General features: G+C 50.6%; 2 protein-coding genes across 2 annotated transcripts; one reads left to right on the forward strand and one right to left on the reverse strand.

The window, feature by feature from the left end:
* LOC128845847 (olfactory receptor 5B21-like) lies at nt 1-1,008 on the reverse strand. Its single transcript, XM_054044893.1, has one exon. It carries the CDS (start codon nt 991-993, stop codon nt 25-27), a length of 969 nt encoding a protein of 322 aa, XP_053900868.1. The 5' UTR covers nt 994-1,008; the 3' UTR covers nt 1-24.
* Nucleotides 1,009-22,615: 21,607 nt separating this feature from the next.
* On the forward strand, nt 22,616-23,578 carry LOC128845882 (olfactory receptor 6N1-like). Its single transcript, XM_054044947.1, has one exon. It carries the CDS (start codon nt 22,619-22,621, stop codon nt 23,576-23,578), a length of 960 nt encoding a protein of 319 aa, XP_053900922.1. The 5' UTR covers nt 22,616-22,618.
* Nucleotides 23,579-23,813: the final 235 nt, after the last annotated feature.

The following is a 23,813-nucleotide window of genomic DNA, read 5'->3' on the forward strand; positions in this document are numbered from 1 at the left end:
CTGACTGATCTTCATTTCATTCAACTAGTTTGGATTCTTTGTAAGAGTCACAGCTCTCCTCACAGTGTTTATCAGAGCCTCCTTGACCTCTCTGTTTCTCAGGCTGTAGATGAGCGGATTGGCCAGGGGAGTCAGGACTGTGTAAAAGAGGGAGAACACTTTGTTCAGGGCTCTCAGGGTGCCGGATTTCGGTACCATGTAGACAATCATTATGGTCCCATAGAAAAGTGCCACCACAATGAGGTGAGAGGAGCAGGTGGAAAAGGCCTTTTGCCTCCCAGTGGTGGATGAGATTTGCAGGATGGTCGCAATGATACAAATGTAGGACGTCAGGGTTAATAGAAAAGGGGAAACTGCATCTAGGAAGGAAAATATATAAATAACCGGTGTGATCTGGCTGGTGTCGCTGCAGGAGAGTTGAATCAGTGGGATAAAATCACAAAAGAAATGGTCAATTTCATTGGGGCCACAGAAAATTAGCTGTGACATAACACATGAAACTATTGTACAAATTAGAAATCCACTAATCCAAGACCCAGCTGCTAGCTGAATGCACAGCCTGCCATTCATACTGGTTCCATAGTGCAGCGGTTTGCATATGGCTAAATACCGATCATAAGACATGGCTGCCAGGAGATAACACTCTGTTGTTACCAGAGAACCAAAGAAATGAAACTGTGTGATGCAGCTGGGAACAGAAATGCTCTTGTCCCCAGTCAGGAGACTGGCCAGCACCCTGGGCAGGATGGTGGAGCTGTAGCAGGTCTCCAAGCAGGACAAGTTCCCCAGGAAGAAATACATGGGGATGTGAAGGTGCTGATCAGTCACAACTAGCACAATGATGAGGAAGTTCCCAGCCATGGTCGCAATGTAGATCACTAGGAAAACCAGGAAGAGAAGGATCTGCAGTTCAGGGAGATCCCCAAACCCCAAGAGGATGAATTCCATGACGGCCGTTTGATTTTCCCCTTTTCCTCTCTCCATGAGCTGCATCCTGTGATAGTGAAAGTGTAATGAGCATCGAAAGATTTGGCTGTACTCCAGGGCGCTGCCACCCAGTTAATTTGCCTCTCTTCTGCCCCACACCCAATGTTCTGCCCCACACACACAATGTTTTTCACTCACAGATTCTTAGATTGAAGACAAAAAAGTGACCATTGGATCATCCAGGCTGAGCCCCTACATAACAAAAGCCACAGAATTTCCCCACTTACCCTGCGCTGAGCTTGTGTTTGGCTGAGACAGTCCTCCCAGAAAGGCAGCCAGTCCTGATCTGGAGATAGCAGGAGATGCAAATCCCCCTCTTCTCTTGCCAGTTTTTTCCAATGGATAATCACCCTCACTGGGAAAAATAAACAAAACCTGCACTTTATTTCCCTTTGAAACGTGCCTGGCTTCAGCTTCCAGCCCTTGGCTCTGGGTGATGAAAGAGCCCTTTGGTAACCAGGGTTTTCTCCCCATGAAGATACTGAGATGCTGTAATCAAGTCACTTCTCTTTCATACACTGAACAGACCCAGCTCTTTAAGTTTCTCACCGGAAGGTATTTCCTCCAGCCCTCACATCATTTGTGTGGCTTTTTTCTGCACCCTCCAAAATCTTTCAGTGTCCGTTTTACACCGTGCCCCCAGCCCTACACACGGTATTCCAGCATTGGTGTCACCAGGGCTGTCTGCAGAGGTGAAATCCCCTCCCTGCTCCCGTTCTCTGCTCCCCTGTTTATACAACCAAGGACGGCGTCAGCCCATGCCCCACCCCGCCGCACTGGAAGCTGATGTTGGGTTTCTCGCCCCCTGTAGCCCCTACCCGTGCTGTGATGGGGGCCAGGGTCACACACACGAGCTGCCCCCCAGAAAGGGCAGGAGGGAGGTGGTGCCATGGCAGTGCCTGCGATGAGGGAGTGACGCTGACCCACAGCACAGACGGGAAAGTGACTCTGCCCCCGGCCGTGACCAGGGCACAAATCAAACCACCCTAGGGGCAGAAGCACACTCAGACGCCTCTCGTTCATAGCGCAGTAGTGACTGGTCCAGACACACTGAAACTGCTGATAATGAATTTCCAGCTCTTACTGTTAACTATGAATTACTGGCTGTCGATCACTGATTGTTGTGTTGTGGCAGTGCCGGGGGATTGGGTCCTTACTGCGCTGGGTGCTGTGTAAACACCCAACAATTAGTAACAATTCCCACCAGCTATACAGCCCGAGGGCACTGGGTGGAACTGCAGGCAGAGTCTGTGCTGTAGCCCAGCTGCCACAGGGACCCCCTAACTCAGCCCTGCCCGATGCTCTCTCACTGTAGCGGTACCAGGGCCTGGGGTGGGAGATACAGGGGGAGAATGGAAAGTCTGCCTGTGCCTGGTACTCACCCGCCCCCGTTACTGCAGAGTCCAAGCTCCTCACAATCTCTAATGTGTTCATCTTCACACCACTCCTGTGACTTAATACTGGGAGCCACGATGCTTCTGAAAATCCCACTAGGTGCCTAAATACCTTTCAAAATATGATCCATAGTCACTTACCGAACGTTGCTCAGCAAGGCTGTGGCTGAGCAGAGAAGAGATCCCAGGTCTCCTGTCACAGGCTGGAGCCCTAACCAGCATCAGCCCCATGCTCTGGAGAAAATGAAGGTAGAGCAGTCAGTGCTCAGGCAAAAGATGTGACATAGACACAGGGAGCACTGCTTCCTGATCTGTAAGGATTCTTGTCTCCAGACAGTGCATTTCTAACATACACCCCTTTCCTGGGGGGAGCCCAGTACCACCCACAAAATGCTGATAGTCTCTCCGCTCCCACAGAAAGCCATGGAGGAGGTGCTCATGAAGCATCTCAGCACTGGGCAGGAAGGTGTATCAGAATCTGCCCCCCAGGAAAGGGTGGAGGGGCAGCTGAGAACCTGAGGGACAGAGTCCCTGAGCAAACAATGAGCTGTCAGGGAGACAGAGGGGGACAGCCAGCCAGAGAGCAGGAGGGAGTGGGGAGCACAGACAGAGGGATGTGTAAGGGCTGAGATGAGAACTGGGTCTCCTTTCTGATCCATCAGTGTCTCTAGCTGCAAACCTCAAAGCAACCCACTCTGAAGTCCTTCCGCCGGCAGAGCTCCCAGGGTATGAGGATACTGGCCGAGGGGGTGTCTCAGACCAAGGGCTGTGTAGGAGTAAGGACCTGAAGATCTGCCCCGAGGCTAGTGACACTCACCTCCAATCCTCAGCATGCAGCAGTGTGCTCTCCATGGCCAGGAACCGGGGCTGGTGTCAGTCAGCCTTCGTGTCTCAGTTCCTGGGCAGGCCCATGTCTGTGGCTGCTGGGACTAGAGTGTCCAGACAGCAAATGTGAAAAATCCGGACGGGGTGGGGGGGTAATAGGAGCCTATATAAGAAAAAGACCCCAAAATTGAGACTGTCCCTATAAAATTGGGACATCTGGTCACCCTAGCTGGGACGGGCGCCTCTCACTGGCCAGGGTGATTGCTGGCATCACACAGACCCTTAGTGCCTCCTGCTCTGGCTTCTTGCCGGGTTTATCAGTGAAAGCAGCCGCCCCCTTGGGCCTTGCCGCTGGCGGTGGGATCTCGCTGGGGACTGCTGCCGGCGATGCTCTGGGTTCCCTGCAGAGGGGAGCTGATGCTGAGTTATTTGTTAAAACAGTATTACAGCAAAGCGGGTGCAGTTGGCATCCTAATCCCCACGGAAAGCTCCTGTGTTCCCATGTGCCGTCTGCGTGTGAAGAGCCCAAGCAAATGGGAAATTAGCTTCAATCCCTTTAATGATCAGATTAAACTCCTACATACCACTTTCCAGCCGTGGATCTCAAAGCACGTGGCAAAGGGTGGCAAGTGTCCTCATCCCCATTTCACAGGCGAGACAAATGGGCACCGAGAAGGGAGGCAATTCCCCAAGGTAACCCAGCTTTGGTATAGCTAGAAATAGTGTCAGCCAGCCACCAACTTGAGCATCAGGGCAACAATCCCATAGGGGGGATGTAGATTCCTTGCGCATTGAGCGCCACCCAGGTCCATCCCTAGATAGGCCCTGACATGCTCTGGCCACCCAGATGCATCTCTAGCTAGGCCCTGACATGCTCTGGCTGCCTAGATCCATCTCTAGCTAGGCCCTGACGTGTTCTGGTGGCCCAGATCCATCCCTAGCTAGGCGCTGACATCTGGCTGGAGGTTCAGTCTAGGTCCATCACTGGAGAGCTTATCATGCCACCAAAACTTTCGGTGACCATGTGACTGCTGATCTTTGGCATTTGTTGGTCATCCATCCTTACAAGAATTCAGATTAGTTGACTGAAATGAGGATCAGTCAATCAGGTTTCTCTTGTCAAAGCGGCAGGGTCCAAGTGGCCCCTGATGCTGAAATGCTGCATGAAAGATGTGTATGTGCATAAATATATTTGTAAATAGTTTTGTTTTTTGGCAGGTGAAATCCGAAAACTTTCCGCTGGAAGTTGAAAAAAATGGTTTTGTTGTTTGTTTTCCATTTTATGTCCAAAAAAAAAAGTCAGTATCTCTGAGGGAAGCAGATATTTTTCATGAAAAAGTTTGTTTAGTCAAATCCCTATTTTTGTTGAAATAAGCTTTAACTAAAAAGTTTTCACCAGCTCTAGTAAACAGTAAGTGAATGGATGAGGAGCTGGTTGATGGTGCTCAAGAATATGTATCGTTGTTTTTGTAGGACCAATAAAAATTATTGTTGCACACTGCAAATTGGCTTCTTTTGTTCAGTTCTTTATGTGAAGTTCTTAACAATCCCCATCTCAGTCCCATTGGAGACTCCCGGCCAATCTGTAAGGTTTATGATTTATTTCTTGTTCGTAGTCGCATTGCTCTGTGTTTGCTTCTTTCCAGATAGCATCCTAGAATCCTAGAAGTGTAGGACTAGAAAGGACCTTGAGAGGTCATCTGCATTCATGGCAGGACTAAGTATTATCTAGACCATCCCTGCCAGGTGTTTGTCTAACCTGTTCTTAAAACCCCCAGGGATGGAGATTCCATAACCGCCCTAGGCAATTTGTTCCAGTGTTTAACCACCCGGATAGGAAGTTTTTCCTAATGTTCAACCTAAATCGCCCTTGCTGCAATTAAAGCCCATTGCTTCTTCTCCTTCTTCGGCATTTAAGGAGAACAATTTTTCTCCCTCCTCCTTGTAACAAGCTTTTATGGACTTGAAAACTGTTATCGTGTCCCCTCTCAGTCTTCTCTTCTCCAGACTAAACAATCCCCATTTCTTCAATCTTCCCTCATAGACCTTTCATCATTTTTGTTGCTCTTCTCTGGGCTTTCTACTGTTTGTCCCTATCTTTTCTGAAATGTGGTGCCCAGGACTGGCACAATACTCTAGCTGAGGCCTTATCAGCACGGAGTAGAGCAGAAGAATTACTTCTCTTGTTTTGCTTACAACACTCCTGCTAATACATCCCAGAATGATGTTTGCTTTTTTTGCTACGATGTTACACTGTTGACTCATATTTAGCTTCTGTGATCCACTATGACCACCAGATCCCTTTCCGCAGTACTCCTTCCTAGGCAGTCATTTCCCATTCTGTATGTGTGCAACCCATTGTTCCTTCCTAAATAGAGTACTTTGCATTTGTCCTTATTAAATTTCATCCTATTTACTTCAGACCATTTCTCATTTGTCCAGATCATTTTGAATTTTATTCCTATCCTCCAAAGCACTTGCAACCCCTCCCAGCTTGGGAGAAGGAATTGTTTGTGCCCAAGGAGATCAGCATGCCCCATATACGGTACCCCTTTCTACTCAGATGTGCAAGGACAGGCGAAAGAGGGGGTGTGATGCTGTAGGGAGCAGGGTGGATTGACCTGGGAATGTCGTCTAGTTTTACTGGGACTGTCTGCATTGGGTATGGGATAGCTGGGGGTGACTTTACTTGAGGGAAGATACCTGAGCCAGGAGGCACCTTTGCCCGGGAAACTGGACAAAGGCTGGAGGAGGAGCCGGGGGGAGGGGGAGGGAGACTGCTGGAAGGTTTTTTTTTTCAATTTTGGGCTGTCTGGGCAATCGGAGGGAACCCCAAGGTTGGGGTCTAAGCTCCCTACCCCCCAGAAGGACCTGACTAAGGGGCCTGTTTATGTCTACAAGCTCTGGTTTGGACTGTGTTCCTGTCATCTAATAAACCTTCTGTTCTACTGTCTGGCTGAGAGTCACGGTGAATTGCAGGAAGTTGGGGGTGCAGGGCCTTGTCTCCCCCAAACTCCGTGACAACTGGTGGATCTACTGCACCCCGTGGACGGCGCTTCCTGCAGTAAGTGACTAGGGAGCAGTAAATGAAGGGGGATTGACAGGGACCAGATGTGCTGAAGAGTCAGCGAGAATCAGTCTCAGGGGCGGAGTCGTCTGCGGCTCGACTCTGGGAGAGAAGTGGTGTGACGGTGCTGCCCGTGGGAGCCAGCTGAGGTCACTCAATTAGGGTGAACTGCAAACAAAACGGGGCAGACAAACCCCAAAAGCTGGTGGATATTCCAATACTTAGTTTACCAAGCCTGCACAGAACAACTTCTATATTACCTTGCTGGTTACTCAGAAGTCCAAACAACGCAGTTCCCTTAAAGTACCCAGCCTCAGGCCTCCCTCCAGACACACCTGTCAGATATGATGATGATTACTGAAAATCTTACCTCATCATACAAACGAAAAGGTTCTTCCAATCCCAAGGATCAGCCAAACACCCAGGTCCAATTATAACTTAGATCTTACCCAAAGTACACACTTATAGATAATTCTTATTAACTAAGCTAAAACTTATTAAAAAAGAAAAGAGAGAGAGTGTTGGTTAAAAGATCAAAATACATACAGACTTGAATTCAATTCTTGAGGTTCAGATACATAGTAGAGATGAGCTTGTAGTTGCCAAAAGTCCTTTTAGAAATAGTTCATAGTTTATAGTCCAATGTCCATATTCAGGGTGACTTCAGTCAGTGACTGTGGATCTCAATCCTTGTGGCTTAAGGTTTCCCCTTCTTGAAACCCAAATCAGATCTGAGATGAAGTAGGATCATGTCCCAAGGTTCTGATACATTTTCAGCAGCCTTTTGGCCTGAGAAAACAATAGGCTTAATTCTCCTTCTCCCAAACATCCTGGCAATTAGCTCAGGGTAATTTATCCATTAAACAGTTCAGATACAGGTTACCACAACCTTCAAAGAGACCTAGAGACAATAATACTAATTTACTCAAGTGTCTTCCTAAATGTTACTATTCCTTTTTTGATCTTTGAATCAAAGCTATAGCAATAGACAAGACTTGTTTGCTTACATCACAAGACCTAAGCAAACATCTACCCTTCTACCTCTCACAATACAGGCCTGCATTTCAAAGCTCTATTCATTTACATATCTTCCTAACCAGTCTCTAAAGTTCGGCCATGGGTCAGGTGAGTCTGTGAGTTAATTAACTCTTTCTGGCCCTGTCACCTTCCAATGAAATATTATATTACACTCATAATGTCACAGGTGGTGACCTGGAGAAGGGCTGACACACCAGGGGTTCCTCCTGGAAAGCAGCAAACAGGCCTGCGAGTGGCCAGCAGGAGGATGTATAATAAGCGCCTTAAGAGCGACCTGGTGGAGCTGTGCAGGCAGAGGGGGGCTGCGCATTGGGAAGCTCACCAAAGAACAGCTGATTGCCCAGCTGGAGGAGAGAGATCGCTCAAACGAACCGATCCCTGTCTACGGGGGAATCAGCCTGGCAGATGCTAGGCGGGCACCAGGGTCTGTCCCATCTGGGAGTGGTCAGCCGGCTGCTGAGGGCATCCTGAGACCCCTCCTTCCTATACCTAGGGGAGGGTCTGGGAGGAGCCCAGTGAATACCGAGGGCACCGTGACCCCTGCAGCCAGCAGGGGATCCTCCCAGTGGAGCTTCCCATCCCTGGAGCTGAGACGGCTGGAATGGGAGAGAGAGCTAAAAATGAGAGAGTTGGAGCTGAGGCAGCAGGAACTGCAGGAGGATTGTGAAGAATGGGAAAAGCAGTGTCAGCATGAACTGGAGGAGAAGGAGAAACAGCGTCAGCATGAACTGGAGTTGGTGAGGCTGAGGAGCAGAGAGCCCCCCCCACTGTGGTGAGTGAGGGAGGACCCACGACATCATGGAGCTTTGATAAGCGCTTCCTGGCCCAGCATAAGGAAGGGGAGGACATAGATGAATTCCTGATTGCCTTTGAGATGTCCTGCGAGCTGCACCAGGTTGACCCAGCAGACAGGCTCCAGTTTCTCACCTCCTTACCGGACCCCAAAGCCGTGGCGATGTACAGCCGAATGGAAGGGGCGGAGAGAGGGGACTACGAACTATTCAAAAAGGCCCTGCTACACAATTTCGGGGGGGAGGGATAGCTCAGTGGTTTGAGCATTGGCCTGCTACCCCGAGGCAGTACCCTTGAAGCAGACACTGTGGCAGATGCGCTGCTAACCATTTTCAGCCGAGTGGGGTTCCCAAGGAAGTCTTGACAGATCAAGGGTCCAACTTCATGTCAGCCCTGCTCCGGTGCTTGTGGCAGAAGTGTGGGGTCCGGCACAACTGGGCCTCAGCATATCACCCCCAGTCTAACGGGCTGGTGGAAAGGTTCAACGGAACATTAAAGATGATGCTGAAAACCTTTATGAATCAGCACCTGCAGGATTGGGACAAGTACTTACCTCACCCGCTGTTCGCGTACAGGGAAGTACCCCAGGAGTCAACTGGGTTTTCACCTTTTGAACTGTTATATGGCTGGAGGGTAAGGGAGCCCCTAGACCTGATGAGAGACTAATGGGAGGGGAAGGCCACTCCCGATAGAGAATCAGTGGTGGAGTATGTCCTGACCTTCCGAGAAAAACTTGCTGAGCTCATGGACCTCTTTGGCTCCTTTGAACTCGTTTATGGCCACGAAGTTAAGGGGCCATTACAGTTGGTGAAGCAGCAATGGAAGGGGGTTACATCTTCTCCAGGAACTAACATTTTGGACTTTGTAACCCCAACCTGCAACACACTCTTAAAAACTCTCTAGCCCTTGCTCGAAAAGACCTACAAGATGCTCAACAGGAGCAAAAGGCCTGGTATGATAAACATGCCAGAGAGCGTTCCTTCAGAGTAGGTGACCAAGTCATGGTTCTGAAAGCACTCCAGGCCAATAAGATGGAAGCGTTGTGGGAGGGTCTATTTATGGTCCGAGAGCTCCTGGGAGCTGTTAATTACCTCATAGCGTTCCCAGACCCTACCCTAAAACCTAAAGTATACCATGTTAATTCTCTAAAGCTCTTTTATTCCCAAGAAATCAAGTTTCTCCAGTTTAGAACCCAGGAGAGAGTCGACACTGAGTGGCCTGAAGGAATCTACTATGAAGGAAAAAGCAATGGTGACATAGAAGAGGTGAGCCTCTCCATCACCCTTGACCGTAAGCAGCAACAGTAAATCCAGGAGCTGTGCACCAGCTTCATGCCCATGTTTTCAGCCACACCAGGACAGACGGAAAGGGCGTAGCACTCCATTGACACAGGTGATGCTCGCTCAATTAGAGCCCAACCCTAACGCATGGCTCCTCAAGCCAAAACCGCAATAAAAAGGGAGATCAAAGACGTTACAGATGGATGTAATCTGCCACTCTGAGAGTGTATGGACCTTTCCAGTGGTTCTGGTTCCCAAACCAGATGGCGAAATCGGCTTTTGTGTGGACTACCATAAGCTAAATGCCTTAATTTGCCCAGAAAACTATCCAATGCCACACATTGGATGAGCCATTAGAGAAACTGGGAGGAGCCCAGTTCATCTCCACCTTAGACTTAACTAAGGGGTACTGGCAAGTGCCGCTAGATGACCCCACCAAGGAAAGGTCAGCCTTCATCACCCAGGTAGGGCTGTATGAATTTAATGTGCTCCCTTTCTGACTGCAAAATGCACCCACCCCTTCCAAAGACTGGTAGATAACCTTCTGGCTGGATTTAGGGAATTTGCAGTCGCCTACCTTGATGATGTGGCCATATTCTCAGATTCATGGGCAGAACACCTGGAGCACCTCCAAGCTGTCTTCCAGCGCATAAGGGAGGCAGGATTAACCGTTAAGGCCAAAATATGTCAGATAGGCCTAAACAGGGTAACGTACCTTGGACACCAGGTGGGTCAAGGAACTATCAACCCCCTACAGGCTTAAGTAAATGCTGTCTAAAATTGGCCTGTCCCGAAGTCAAAGAAGCAGGTCCAATCCTTCCTGGGCTTGGCCGGGAATTACTGATGATTTGTACCACACTATATGTAGGTTCGAGGTATGAATTGATGCTTTTTCATACCTGGTTTTCAAGCTGCTTACAGCATTGCTGCTCTGTGTCTCCGCTCTCCAGAGAACAACAACAACAACAACAACAAAGGAGAATTTTTTTCCAATTTTAAAAAGTTCTAGCCGTTCCATTTCCTCTTTCGGTCAGGTGCCCATTCCCTTTCTTTTACCTAGCCAGGGAGACTGTTTAACCCTTTACTGGTAAAGCTAGCAGAGAACAGCCACCAAGAGGGACTTTATAGCTAACTGGCTGGCTGGGTGTCCATAAAAGGGAGTCCCCTCCCCCTTCATTTATCACAGGGTCACAGAGAATTAATTGGGACAGAAAATACATGGATGGTCTCCAAACTAGAAATTAATTTACCCAACATACAGCCGTGAGATTTGTCCACCGCTCCCTCCCGTCCCTCCCACAGAGATCCCCAAATAACCCCCTCCTATAGTCCCCGACCTCTTTCCTCTCAGCCTCCCACCCAACCCCCTGTCATAACTATAAAGGGAAGGGTAGCAGCTCTTCTGTGTACAGTACTATAAAATCCCTCCTGGCCAGAGACTCCAAAATCCTTTTACCTGTAAAGGGTTAAGAAGCTCAGGTAACCTGGCTGACACCTGACCCAAAGGACCAATAAGGGGACAAGATACTTTAAAATCTTGGGGGCGGGGAAGGCTTTTGTTTGTGCTCTTTGTTTTGGGGGTTGTTCGCTCTTGGGACTAAGAGGGACCAGACATCAATCCAGGCTCTCGATGGCTTTCTGAACAAGTCTCTCATATTTCAAACTTGTAAGTAAACAGCCAGGCAAGGTGTGTTAGTTTACCTTTGTTTTCTCAACTTGTAAATGTACCTTTTACTAGGGTGTTTACCTCTGTTTGCTGTAACTTTGAACCTAAGGCTAGAGGGGGGTCCTCTGGGGTCTTTAAATTTGATTACCCTGTAAAGTTATTTTCCATCCTGATTTTACAGAGATGATTTTTACCTTTTTCTTTAATTAAAAGCCTTCTTTTTAAGAACCTGACTGATTTTCCTTGGTTTTAGATCCAAGGGGGTTGGATCTTGATCCACCAGGATTTGGTGGAAGGGAGGAGGGGGGGATGGTTAATTTCTCCTTGTTTTAAGATCCAAGGGGTTTGGATCTGTATTCACCAGGGAATTGGTGAAGAGTCTCTCAAGGCTACCCAGGGAAGGGAATTAGCATCGAGAGTGGTGGCAGCGGAGCAGATCTAAGCTGGTAGTTAAGCTTAGAAGTTTTCATGCAGGCCCCCACATCTGTACCCTAAAGTTCAGAGTGGGGAAGCAGCCTTGACACCCCCACTGTGCTCCTGTTTAATCCCATCCAACCCCCTCCTGCCCCAAGCCCAAATAAACACTTCCAACCCCCCCAGAGAAACCCAAAGCCCACAAAACCTCCTCTTGCAACACTCCCCACCCATCCTACCTTCCCACTCCATCAATCCCCCTCTCCCCACATAAACCCACCCCCGTGGCACAACCCCCCAGATAAATGCCCCCAGGAAACATCACCCTGCCAGTCGCCTCCCCGCAAACTCCCAAACACAGACCTTCCCCTGCCGCCGGTCACCCCCTCCCCAGCCCCATTCCCCAATAAACCCATCACCGCACAGCCTCCCTCTATCTTCACCCCAGCCCCCTACCACCTCTTACTCCCCCCAGGGCCCTTCTGCAGCCCCCAATACCCAGGTCCATCTACCCTACACGTCAGCCCAAATACCCCCAACTCCTGGCTGCACCAAACCCCTCTCCCTTCTTCCATTGCTCCCGTCCCCTGGGGCTCACCCAGAACCCCCCCCACAAATACAGGGCCCCTCACCCTTTTACCCTGGCATCAGCATCCCGCCTTCACTGTATGTTGTGCTGGGGACCTTCCCCTCCTTAAACCTCTTCCTCGTCCCCTTCGGGTGGTCGGACGGCTTGGCCGCACTCAGTGAGAAGAGCCCCACAGCAAATCTGTGAGAGAGGAGAGCCAATGTACAGGAGCGGGGAGCTGAGCCCAGCCCCACAGGAGAGGACCCACTGCTGTGGGGTGAGTGCGGGGTGAACTCATTCCCCAATCCCCCATTCTTCCCTTGTTGGGGCTTCACAGTCACACCAGGCTGGCGTAGAGACATCGAGAGTGGGGCCTGGCAATTTTGCCGAGCTCCCAAAAAGGCGCTGAGTCAAGAATCCCTGGCTGGCCTGATCTGCCCTCTGCTGGGCAGCAGCGGTGACTAAAATGATCAGAATGGACTTTTTTCACCTTAAAAGCTATGAATCCCTGAGTTTCCACCCCACACCCCCCGGAAGAGTGGGTTAATGTGGAAGTGTGACTCTTTCAAGGTGGAGAGAAGGTGTCTGCATGGGGAGGGGGCAGGGTTGGGAGTTCAGGGCCACCTCTTTCTCCTGTCCCTGCACATCTGAGTAGAAAGGGGCACCATGTAAACCATGTTGATGTCCTTGGGGCACAGACCAGTCCTTCTCCCAAGCTGGGAGGGGTTGCAAGTGCTTTGGAGGATAGGAATAAAATTCAAAATGATCTGGACAAATGAGAAATGGTCTGAAGTAAATAGGATGAAATTCAATAAGGACAAATGCAAAGTATCCACTTAGGCGGGAACAATCAATTGCACACATACAAAATAGGAAATGACTGCCTAGTAAGGAGTACTGCGGAAGGGAATCTGGGGGTCATAGTGGATCACTATGCAAAAAAACCAAACATCATTCTGGGATGTATTAGCAAAAGTGTTGTAAGGAAGATAGAAGAAGTAATTCTTCCACTCTATGCTGCGCTGAAAAGGCCTCAGCTGGAGTATTGTGCCAGTGCTGGGTGCCACATTGCAGGAAAGATGGGGACAAACTGGAGAAAGCCCAGAGAAGAGCAACAAAAATGATGAAAGGTCTAGAAAACATGACCTATGAAGGAAGATTGAAGAAATTGGGTTTGTTTAGTCTGGAGAAGAGAAGACTGAGAGGGGACATGATCACAGTTTGCAAGTACATAAAAGCTTGTTACAAGGAGGAGGGAGAAAAATTGTTCTCCTTAAATGCCGAAGAAGGACAAGAAGCAATGGGCTTAAATTGCAGCAAGGGCGATTTAGGTTGAACATTAGGAAAAAATTCTGTTACAGGCGTTTGATTTCCCCCTTCTGCTTTCTCCATGAGCTGTACTAGTAGGAAGAAAAGCACCAAACAGTGGAATAGTTTCCTCTGCTATTAAACAATGAATGGAGGAAACTTTCTAATTACATGAAAGTCTTCTAGGGCCATGTAACTTGGCCCTGTGAGTCTCGGTCAGGAACACAGGTATTGACACACCCAAGAAGAGCAGTGATTCCTCTAATCTAGAGTCCTGTCTTAAAGAGCAGCCAATACCAGAGGCTCTAGAAAAATATTCAGCTCCCTTAAAGGCCTTTGTACAATATCATATATGTGGGAAATGTTTTCCCAAGACAGTGGTGTTGTAGCCATGTTGGTAGCCGGATATTACGGAGACAAGCTAGGTGAGGTAACATTTTTTATTGTTCCAATAAAATTGGTCACCCACCTTGTTTCCCCAGAGGGTTAATTCTTGGCCTATGTCATGAATGTTCTATGTTTTATACTTTGTTGGTGTAACTAGACATCGTCATTCATTGTGAGGTGATTATCAGGCCCTGTAGAAGGGCTCGGCCGAGGCTCATCCCTCCGCGGGGCTGTGGGGTATCCCACCGCCTTACAATAGTTCGCTATGGGTCCAAGCCCTGGGTCAGGGCGGGGGCAGCATACGAACAGTCAGGAGCTCAGGCTTCTGAGTGTCTGGTGCGAGGGGGAGACTGCCACCCGTGAGGGGGGTGCCAGGGGGGGAGGCAGGCCCACCCGCTCCAGCCCGGGCCCCTAACAGTGGCAGAAGACTCGCTGCTGTGTCAGTGGGGATCCTGACCACAACACACTGACATTGGTTCTGGCCCTGCTGTGGCCAGGCCAGGGTTGGTTGCCCCTGGGGTACTTCTGGACTCCCCCTTGTAAGGTACCTGAGTCTGGCCGGTGTCCTTGGCGGTTTCCAGCACCATCGGTTCCTCCGGGTAACTAGCGAAGGGTAGGCTCAGCTGTTCCTCGGGGTAGCTGGCGAGGGGTAGGACGGCGGCCGTATAACAGCTCAAAGGAGGAAAATTTCATGGAGGATTGGGGTGCCTCACGGATGGCCAGGAGCAAAGGCGGGAGCAACTGATTCCATCAGCGCAGGTCCTCTGGGAAAAACTTGCGCAGCATGTCTTTCAGGGTCCAGTTGAACCGTTCCACCAGGCCATCGGTTTGTGTGTGGTAAATAGAGGTGCGTAGTTGCTTAATCCCCAGGAGGTTGCACACCTACCGCAGTAGCCTGGAGGTGAAGTTGGTGCCCTGGTCAGTGAGGATCTCCTGGGGCAAGCCCACGTGGGCAAAGACCTTGACGAGCTCATCAGCAATGGTCCTGGTGGTGATGCTTCGGAGCAGGACGGCTTCAGGAAAACGGGTAGCATAGTCCACGATGACCAGGATGTACAGAAACCCTGCCCTGCTTCTCGGGAGCGGTCCCACCAAATCCATGGCCACTCGCTCAAATGGCATTTCCACAATGGGCATGGGGATCGGGGGGACCGGGGCCATCTGTGCGGGAGCAGCCAGCTGACACTCCGGTCAGGAACTACAATACTTCCGTACCTCATGGTGCACCCCGGGCCAGAAGAATCAGGTCAGGATTCAGGCAAGGGTCTTTTCCTGACCCAGGTGCCCTGCAGCTGGTACGTCATGGGTGAGTTTCATCACCGCGCGTCGGTGGCACCGAGGCACTAGCAGTTGGGTCTGGACCGCTCCGGTGTGGGAATCTTGGTCTACCCGATAGAGGTGGTCGTGGTGTAGCTCGAAATGGAGCTAGACCTTGACCCAGCCTGGATCAATTAGAGTGCCATCCACTGCCGCCAGCTGCTCATATGCCCGACTATGGGTAGGGTCCCCCCTTTGGTCCCGGCAGAAGTCAGTGTCAACCCTGGGGTCATCAGCAGACATTGGCCCTCCTGCCTGTCTAATAGGGTCCAGTTCTTCCACCTCCGCGGCGGGGTCCTTGCGGCAGTGCCCCTCCAATGCTGGGGTGACATCGGGGCTCTCCTCGGCATTTGAACGAAGGACTCCAGGGAACTCTGGCCAATCCCGTTCCAGGATCATGGGGTAGGCGAGTCGTGGGGCCAGGCCAACCACCATTGTCTGCGTGACCCCATCCACGGTTAGTCGGACTTGGGCACTGGCGTAAGGCCGGACGTCGCCATGGATGCACTGCAACTGGATGGTTCCCAAGTGGCGGTCCGCCTGGAGGCCTACGCTTTGGCGGACTAGGGTCTGGCCACAGCCCGAGTTAACCAGGGCCCACGTCAGGCATTCCCTGACAACTACGGGCACGGTGACCTTGGTGGCCTGCGGCGGTCAGGCATGGTTTTCCCCTGTGCAAACGTGCGCAAAGCTCCCGATGCCAGTGTCCATGTTTCCCACAGGAGAAGCAGGGCCCGAGTTCTGGTTGTCCGGGCCGGGCCGAGCCTTCCCTCTGGCCCCTGGGGGGACTTTGCGGGACCCAGCCACTCCCGGTCTCCAAGCCCGTGGGGGCTTGTCGAGCGGGTCCCGCGGGACGTCTATAACGGGGCTCCTGACTCCGTGGAGGATTTTGCAGTTCGATCCGGGCACTTGCCTTCCTCTCAAGGTTAGGGTGCTCGAGCCGTGGAGGGTGGCCCCGAGTAGCCGGTCCGACCGGGACTTCTGCCGCAAGGAAGTCTTCCATGAGGGCGACGGTGGCGGCTACCATTGGAGGCCGATGACAAAGGACCCAAGCCCTACCTCGCGACGGGAGGATATGGACGAACTGTTGCAGGATGACTTGCTCAGTGAGCTCCTCAGGGTTCCGCCTGTCAGGCTGCAGCCACCACTTGCACAGGTCTCTCAGCTCCTGGGCCACCAACCAGGGTCGGGCACCCAGGGTGTAGGACAGACTCCGGAACCGCTGCTGGAAGGTTTCCGGGCTGATGTCTAAGATGTCTAGAATCGCCATCTTTACCCGGGCATAGTCCCGGGCATCCTCTGTGGATAGCCCCCAGTACACAGCTTGGGCCGTCCCCGTCAAATACGGGGCTAGAAGGGTCACCCACGGGTCAGGTGTCCACCCGGTAATGTGTGCCACCCTTTCAAAAGTCACCAAAAAGGCTTTGGGGTCATCCTGTGGTCCCATCTTGGTAAGCCACACGGGAGGCGTGGGGCGGGGTGACCCGGCTGTGTCTCCTGGCTGGGGCTCCGTGGGGTGAGGCAGTGCCGTCACCAGCTGCTGCAAGCATTGCTGCTGGAACTCTTGGTTCTGCACGGTCAGGTCCCGAATCAGCTGCTGCTGCTGTGCCCCCAGCTGCTGGACAAGCTGCTGTTGCTGTTGGAGCTGGGCAGCTTGGGCTGCCTGCTGTCACTCCTGATTCTCCGCCAGGAGCGTAAAAAGTTTGGACAAATTCATGTCTTCGGTGGGGGACCGTTCCTCCCCAAAAAACCTTTCTCACAGGGGTCAAGGGCTCACGCCCACATCCTGGGCAAGAGTCCCTACTTGTGGTACCATGTGTAGAAGGGCTTGGCTGAGGCTCATCCCTCCGTGGGGCTGTGGGGTATCCCACCGCCTTGCAACAGTTTGCTATGGACCCAAGCCCTGGGTCAGGGCTGTCCAGTAAACAAACAGTCAGGAGCTCGGGCCCTTAGGCAGGGGCTGAGCCAATAGTTCAGTGTGAGCCCAGGCATCTGGGTGAGGAGGCTATGGAACTTGGGGAGGAGGGCGGTTGGTTACACAGGGGCTGCAGCGGCGGTCTGTGCTCCTGATGCCTTTCCTGCACCTCAACAATATGCCGGAGAATATCAGTTGATCCTCCAGTAGCCTAAGCATTGATTCCTCTCATCACGCTGACGCCACCGATCATCTTGATCCCGCCATCTCTCCTCTTGCTCCCGCCACCTGTCCTCGTGTTCATTTTGCGCTTTCCTGCACTCTGACATTGTGTGCCTCCAGGCATTCTGCTGGGCTTTTTTCAGTGTGGGAGGACTGCATGAGCCCAGAGAATATTTCGTCACAAGTGCATTTTTTTCGCCTTCTAATCTTTGCTAGCCTCTGGGACAGAGATGATATGGGGAGCATTGAAACATTTGCAGCTGTGGGAGGAAAAAAAGGGAGAGTAGTATTTAAAAAGACACATTTTAGAGAACAATGGGTAGATTCTTTCACGGTGAACCAAGCTGTTAACATTACATAGCATCTGTGCTTTCTTTACAAGGTCCCATTTTGCCTCTTATATTGAGGGCCTGCCAGTTTGGTGTGAGAGATCACACACGCAGGGCCGGTGGGCAACAGAATTCAGCTTGCAGGCAGCCATGGTAAGCCACAGTCTTTTGGCTTCTTTAACCTTCATAACGTGTGTGTGATGGGGTTGGGACTCACCACCTGGTGCCTCCTCCTGGTTGTCTCTGGGAATTAACTCTGTCCAGTGGAGCGCCCCCGCCTGGTGGTGTCCCGTCCGTTGTCTCGCCCTTGGTTGGCGTCTGAGCCCGCGTCACTCACCAGCTCATGGCGTCCTCTTCAAGATCACTACCCTCCGGCAGTGCCCCTTACTCCAGCCACACCCCCTTCCGGGTGTGGGGGAGTTAACAGGAGTCTTTACACTGGCCTGCCACAACCCGCAAGTCTAGCCCCTCTTACATCAGAGGCAGGTTGCAGCCTGACTCGGCCACTGCTCCACGGCCCGGTGCAGTACAAGGGGGAAACGGGGGCACCCAGGCCCGCCCGCTACTCTGGGTCCCGACCCAGGGACCCTCTAATGGCAGCCTCTCAGCCCTCCTTCTCTCCCCTTGTCTTCAGCCTTCCCTGGGTCACTTCCCCTCTGACCCCATTGCACCCTCTAGGCCCTTCTACTCAGGGCCAGCAGTCTGGCAGGTATCAGGCTGAAGCTCCACTGTGCTTCCCTAAGCCTGCCCAGCACTGCACTGTCCTGGGTACTGGTCTCCTGCTCAGGAGACAGACCTTCCTCCCCGAAGGTCTGGGACAGACTGACTGCTCCGCTCTCTGAGCAGCCTTCTTATAGGGCTGAGCCTGACCCTGATTGGCTGCCTCCAATCCGGGCCCTGATTGGCTCCCAATAAGCCCTTCTCTTATTGGCTGCCTGTCTGCGCAGGCCCACTGGCCTGCTGCAGCCTAAATTCTAGGGGAGTGGGGCAGCCGCCCCACTACAGTGTGGAAATGTTTCTAACAGCAGCACCCTCCCTCATTTCCCATACCAAGCGGCCGTTGGGTTGGCCATTAAAAATGGTTGGCCATTTAAAAGGAGGAGCTGCGGTTTTGGGGTTAACGTGCAGCATAAACCCAACTAACCCCCCCTCCCACACACACAATTCTCTGGGATGATCGCTTCATCCCTCCCCCCACCGCGTGGCTAACAGCGGGGATGATTTCTGTTCAGCCACAGGCAAACAGCCCAGCAGGAATGGCCACCTCTGAATGTTCCCTTAATAAAATTCCCCTATTTCAACCAGGTGACCCTGGGAGTACATCCAGGAGAGCTTCACTGAGATGTCCCTGGAGGATTTCCGCTCCATCCTCAGACACATTAACAGACTTTTCCAGTAGCCGTACTGGCTGCCAATGCATCCCAAGTCTTCAGGGCAAATTAATCATTAAACATGCTTGCTTTTAAACCATGTATTATATTTACAAAGGTACACTCACCAGAGGTCCCTTTTCAGCCTTCAAGGTCCGGGAGCCCACCGTGGGTGGGTTGGGAGTGTACTAGATCCAGGTGAAAAAGAGGTCCTGGCTGTTGGGGAAAACGGTTTCTCTTCTTGCTTGCTGTGCGCTTTCTTCAACCTCCTTCTCCTCATGATCTTCCTTGTCCCCCAAATCTGCATCCCTATTGTGTGAGAATCCATTGATGGAGTCCACGCATGGGGGGGGTAGTTGTAGGGGCACCCCCTAGAATGGCATGCAGCTCATCATAGAAGCGGCATGTCTGGGGCTCTGACCCAGAGCGGCCGTTTGCCTCTCTGGTTCTTTGGTAGACTTGCATGAGCTCCTTAAGTTTCACGCAGCACTGCTGCGGGTTCCGTTATAGCCTCTGTCCTTCATGCCCTTGGAGATTTTTTCAAATATTCCGGCATTTTGTCTTTTGGAACAGAGTTCTGATAGCATGAATACGTCTCCCCATACAGCAATCAGATCCATTATCTCCCGTTTGGACTCTTTTGCGATTCTGGGACTCCATGGTCACCTCTGCTGATGAGCTCTGCATGGTCACCTGTGCTGATCAGCTTGCCACGCTGGCCAAACAGGAAATGAAATTCAAAAGTTCGCGGGGCTTTTTCTGTCTACCTGGCCAGTGCATCTGAGTTGAGAGTGCTGTCCAGAGCGGTCACAATGGAGCACTCTGGGATAGCTCCCGGAGGCCAATACTGTCGAATTGCGTCCACACTACCCCAAATTCGACCCAGCAGGGTCGATTTCAGCGCTAATCCCCTCATCGGGGAAGAGTACAGACATTTATTTAAGAGCCCTTAAGTCGACAAAAATGGCTTCATCGTGTGGATGGGTGCAGGGTTAAATCGATCTAATGCTGCTAAATTCGACCTAAACTCATAGTGTAGACCAGGGCTTAGAACAAATCCTGAGTTGATATAAAAATTGTCAGTGATGGAGAACCTGCCATAAACTTTGTTAAATTGTTCCAATGGCTAATTGCCCTCACTGTTAAATATTGATGACATATTTCTACTTTTATTTTAAAAAATGAAGGCTCAAAAACTAAAAGGAAAATGAGAAAAAAAAACTATTTTTTGGATTTAATGATTTTGAATAGCTTCAGATAGTTTAAAGCCAGAAGGAAGCATTATGCTGAAAAATTGGACAGGGTCCAGAGAAGAGTCACGAGAATGATTAAAGGATTGGAAAACATGAGATCAATTATTTAGCTTAAAAGAGAGACGCTTAAGTATTGACTAGATCACAGTCTATAAGTATGAACATGGGGAACAGAAATAAAATAATAAAAGACTCTTCAATCTAGCAGACAAAAGTGGGCATTAACCAACCACTAATCAACTCTATGACTCAGTTGTCGTGGCCTCGAAGTTTACACTGTTTTAACAAGCAACATAGAACTGAATTCCCTTCTGAGAGCGCTTTCAATGGGATCATTATGAGCAGCCTCAGTGGAGATCCCAACAGCCGCCTGGGCCAGCACAAGGCAGTTTTCCTCTATAAACCCTTGAAGCTCCAGAGCTGGAGGCATGAAGGTCCCCCATAATACACACAGGTGTGTGCATCAAGCAAGAAAGCAAGCGCCAGCCCAGTGCAGTAGTAGAAGGTAGGTGTCTTTGCCGAGTGAATGTGGGCTTGTCCATGTGGGGGTGGTGGTGCACAACTGCGGGGTGTTAATTCTACAGTGCACCAAACGTCGTGCACAAAAGAAATTTCAGTGGGCGCCAGCAAGAGTCTATACGAGCAAGTTCATGTGCAACTTGCTGGTGCCCTTTAGAAATCCCATTGCTCTTGAGTGCACTTCCCCATCCTGCAGACAAGCTCTGAGAGCAGGAGACACTGGGGGGAGCAGCCTGGAAGTGGAAAGCAGGTCCCAATGCCCACAGCCACTCAGCATTGCCGTTTCCTGCAGCGGATTCAATTTAAATCTGATCCTTCCTGGGGTTTGTCCACACGTGGAGTTAATGCGTGGCAGGCTGGGGTGGAAATCTGCAGCACTCTAGGTTGCCGTGCAGTAAGGGGCCACACGGGCACTATTGTGCACTAAAAGTCCCCTAGTGGACCTTGCCCTAGTGCTGTTCGAAACGGGTGTAGGTCGAAGTACACTAGGGAACTTTGAGTGCACTGCAGCAGGGTCCATGCAGCGTTAGTACGTGGCAGGCTAGTGCTCTGGAGAGTCACACCCCAGCTTTTCATTTAGACATGCCCTTAGTCAGATCCTGGGGATCTCACGGAGGAAGAAACAGAGCTGTAGTGGGAAGGTGACCAGCTGGAGCTCACCGGAGCTGTGCATTTCCTATTCCATCTCACTTCCTACTCCCTGCCCCTGTGGCACTGCAGAGTGTGGCTGGGAGCACGACGCTGCACTGAATCCAGGCCCAGATACACTCACTTGTCAGCTGGGCTGCAGAGTGGAGCTGGGGTAGAACGTGTCTCTGGTGCCCAAGGTGGGGAGGAGTGGGAGAGTGAGGGGGCTCTGTGCATGGCTGCTGGGGTTTCCCTTTGTGCATGGGGCAGGGCGCTGGGCAGAGGCTGTTTCCCTGCTGCACTGCTGTTCAGTGTCTCAGGCACTAGCAGGAGGTGAGCATGCTCATGCCCTGTTCTGCTGGCGCTGACCTGCAGGCTCCTGTGCTGCGCCTGGTGTCTCAGAGTGGGGGGATGAGAGAGTCTCTTCTTTTCCCACCTGCTGAATGGGGCTGGGAATGGAGCAGAGAAGCAGGTGCCTGTATGGGCAGAGTTTAATGGGGCTGGAAATTTCAAGGGAGTCCAGTGACCAAATCCTCCTGATTTTCAATAGTGTCAAATTTCTTTAGGTCCCTTTGAATATCCCAACCTCAGAAAAGACTCAGGGGTTGTTTAAATTAAGGAGGAGATGAAGAAAAAGGGGATGTGCGAGAGGTTAAAGACTGATGAATGGGACAGAGATGCTCCATCAAGGTTAGGTTTAGAGGCTGGGGCCATTTGGGGGAATCACTTAGCGCCTCAGTTCTCCATGTGTACATTGGGCACAAAAAGGTTTTCCAATCTCATTGCGGCGTTGTGGGGATAAATACATTAAGGACTGTGAGGTGATCAGACACTGTGGTAACTGGGGCCTGATAATCACCTAACAATGAATGAAGATGTCTAGTTACACCAACAAAGTATAAAACATAGACCATTTCATGACATAGGCCAAGAATTAACCCTCTGGGGAAACAAGGTGGGTGACCAATTTTATTGGAACAATAAAAGATGTTACCTCACCTAGCTTGTCTCTGTAATATCCGGCTACCAACATGGCTACAACACCACTGTCTTGGGAAAAGATTCCCCACATATATGGTATTGTACAAAGGCCTTTAAGGGAGCTGAATATTTTTCTAGAGCATCTGGTATTGGCCTCTCTTTAAGACAGGACTCTAGATTAGAGGGATCACTGCTCTTCTTGGGTGTGTCAATACATGTGTTCCTGACCGAGACTCACAGGGCCAAGTTATGTGGCCCTAGAAGACTTTCATATAATTGACTGGAGGAAACTTTCTACTGTTTAATAGCAGAGGAAATTATTCCACTATTTGGTGCTTTTCTTCCTAGTGGTACAGCTCATGGAGAAAGCAGAAGGGGGAAATCAAACGCCTGTAACAGAATTTTTTCTCCTGGGATTCGGGAATCAATCTGGGCTGCAGATTCTTCTCTTCCTGCTGTTTCTAGTGATCTATGTTGTGACCATGGCCGGGAACCTCCTCATCGTTGCGCTAGTTGTGACTGATCAGCACCTTCACACCTCCATGTACTTCTTCCTGGGGAACTTGTCCTGCCTGGAGACCTGCTACACCTCCACCATCCTGCCCAGGCTGCTGGCCAGTCTCCTGAGTGGGGACAGAACCATTTCTGTGGAGGCCTGCATCACTCAATTTGTTTTATTTGGTTTTCTAGCAACTACAGAGTGTTATCTCTTGTCAGTGATGTCTTATGATCGGTATTTAGCCATATGCAAACCGCTGCACTATGGAGCCCTTATGAATGGCCGGCTGTGCCTCCAGCTAGCAGCTGGGTCTTGGATAAGTGGATTTCTATCTTGTGTAATATTAATGTGTCTCATGTCAGAGTTAATTTTCTGTGGTCCCAATGAAATGGACCACTTCTTCTGTGATCTCACCCCAATGCTAAAACTCTCATGCAGTGACACCAGCCAGATCACTCAGGTTATTTATACAGTTTCCTTCCTAAATGCAGTTCCCCCATTTCTATTAACCTTGATGTCCTATGTTTGTGTCATCAGCACCATTCTGAGAATCCCTTCCACCAGCGGGAGGCAAAAGGCCTTTTCCACCTGCTCCTCTCACCTCATCGTGGTGACAATCTTCTATGGGACCATAATGATTGTCTACATGCTACCGAAATCCAGCACCCTCAGAGCCCTGAACAAAGTGTTCTCTGTCTGCTACACAGTCCTGACACCCCTGGCCAATCCGCTCATCTACAGCCTGAGAAACAGAGAGGTCAAGGAGGCCCTGAGAAATGGTGTCAGGAAATCTGTGACCCTTACAAAAAATTCAGATTAGTTTTCTGAAATGAGGATCTTCAATCAGGTTTCTCTTGTCAAAGTGGCAGGGTCCAAGTGGCCCCTGACACCGAAGTGCTGTATGAAAGACGTGCATGTGAATAAATATATTTGTAAATTATAGAGATATTTGGAAATTGCTTTTGGGGGTTATTTTTGGCAGAAACGTTTGACTTTTCATCAAAGAACCGAAAACCATGAAAATGAAAAATAGTTTTATTTTTTGGCCTGGGAAA

This window comes from Malaclemys terrapin, chromosome 12 (genome assembly GCF_027887155.1).
Source record: "Malaclemys terrapin pileata isolate rMalTer1 chromosome 12, rMalTer1.hap1, whole genome shotgun sequence".
In the NCBI taxonomy this organism is placed as follows: Eukaryota; Metazoa; Chordata; order Testudines; family Emydidae; genus Malaclemys; species Malaclemys terrapin.

Bases quoted from the DNA above. Each gene is read 5' to 3' on its own strand.
- LOC128845847 (XM_054044893.1), bottom strand. From the start codon at position 993: ATGCAGCTCATGGAGAGAGGAAAAGGGGAAAATCAAACGGCCGTCATG.
- LOC128845882 (XM_054044947.1), top strand. From the start codon at position 22,619: ATGGAGAAAGCAGAAGGGGGAAATCAAACGCCTGTAACAGAATTTTTT.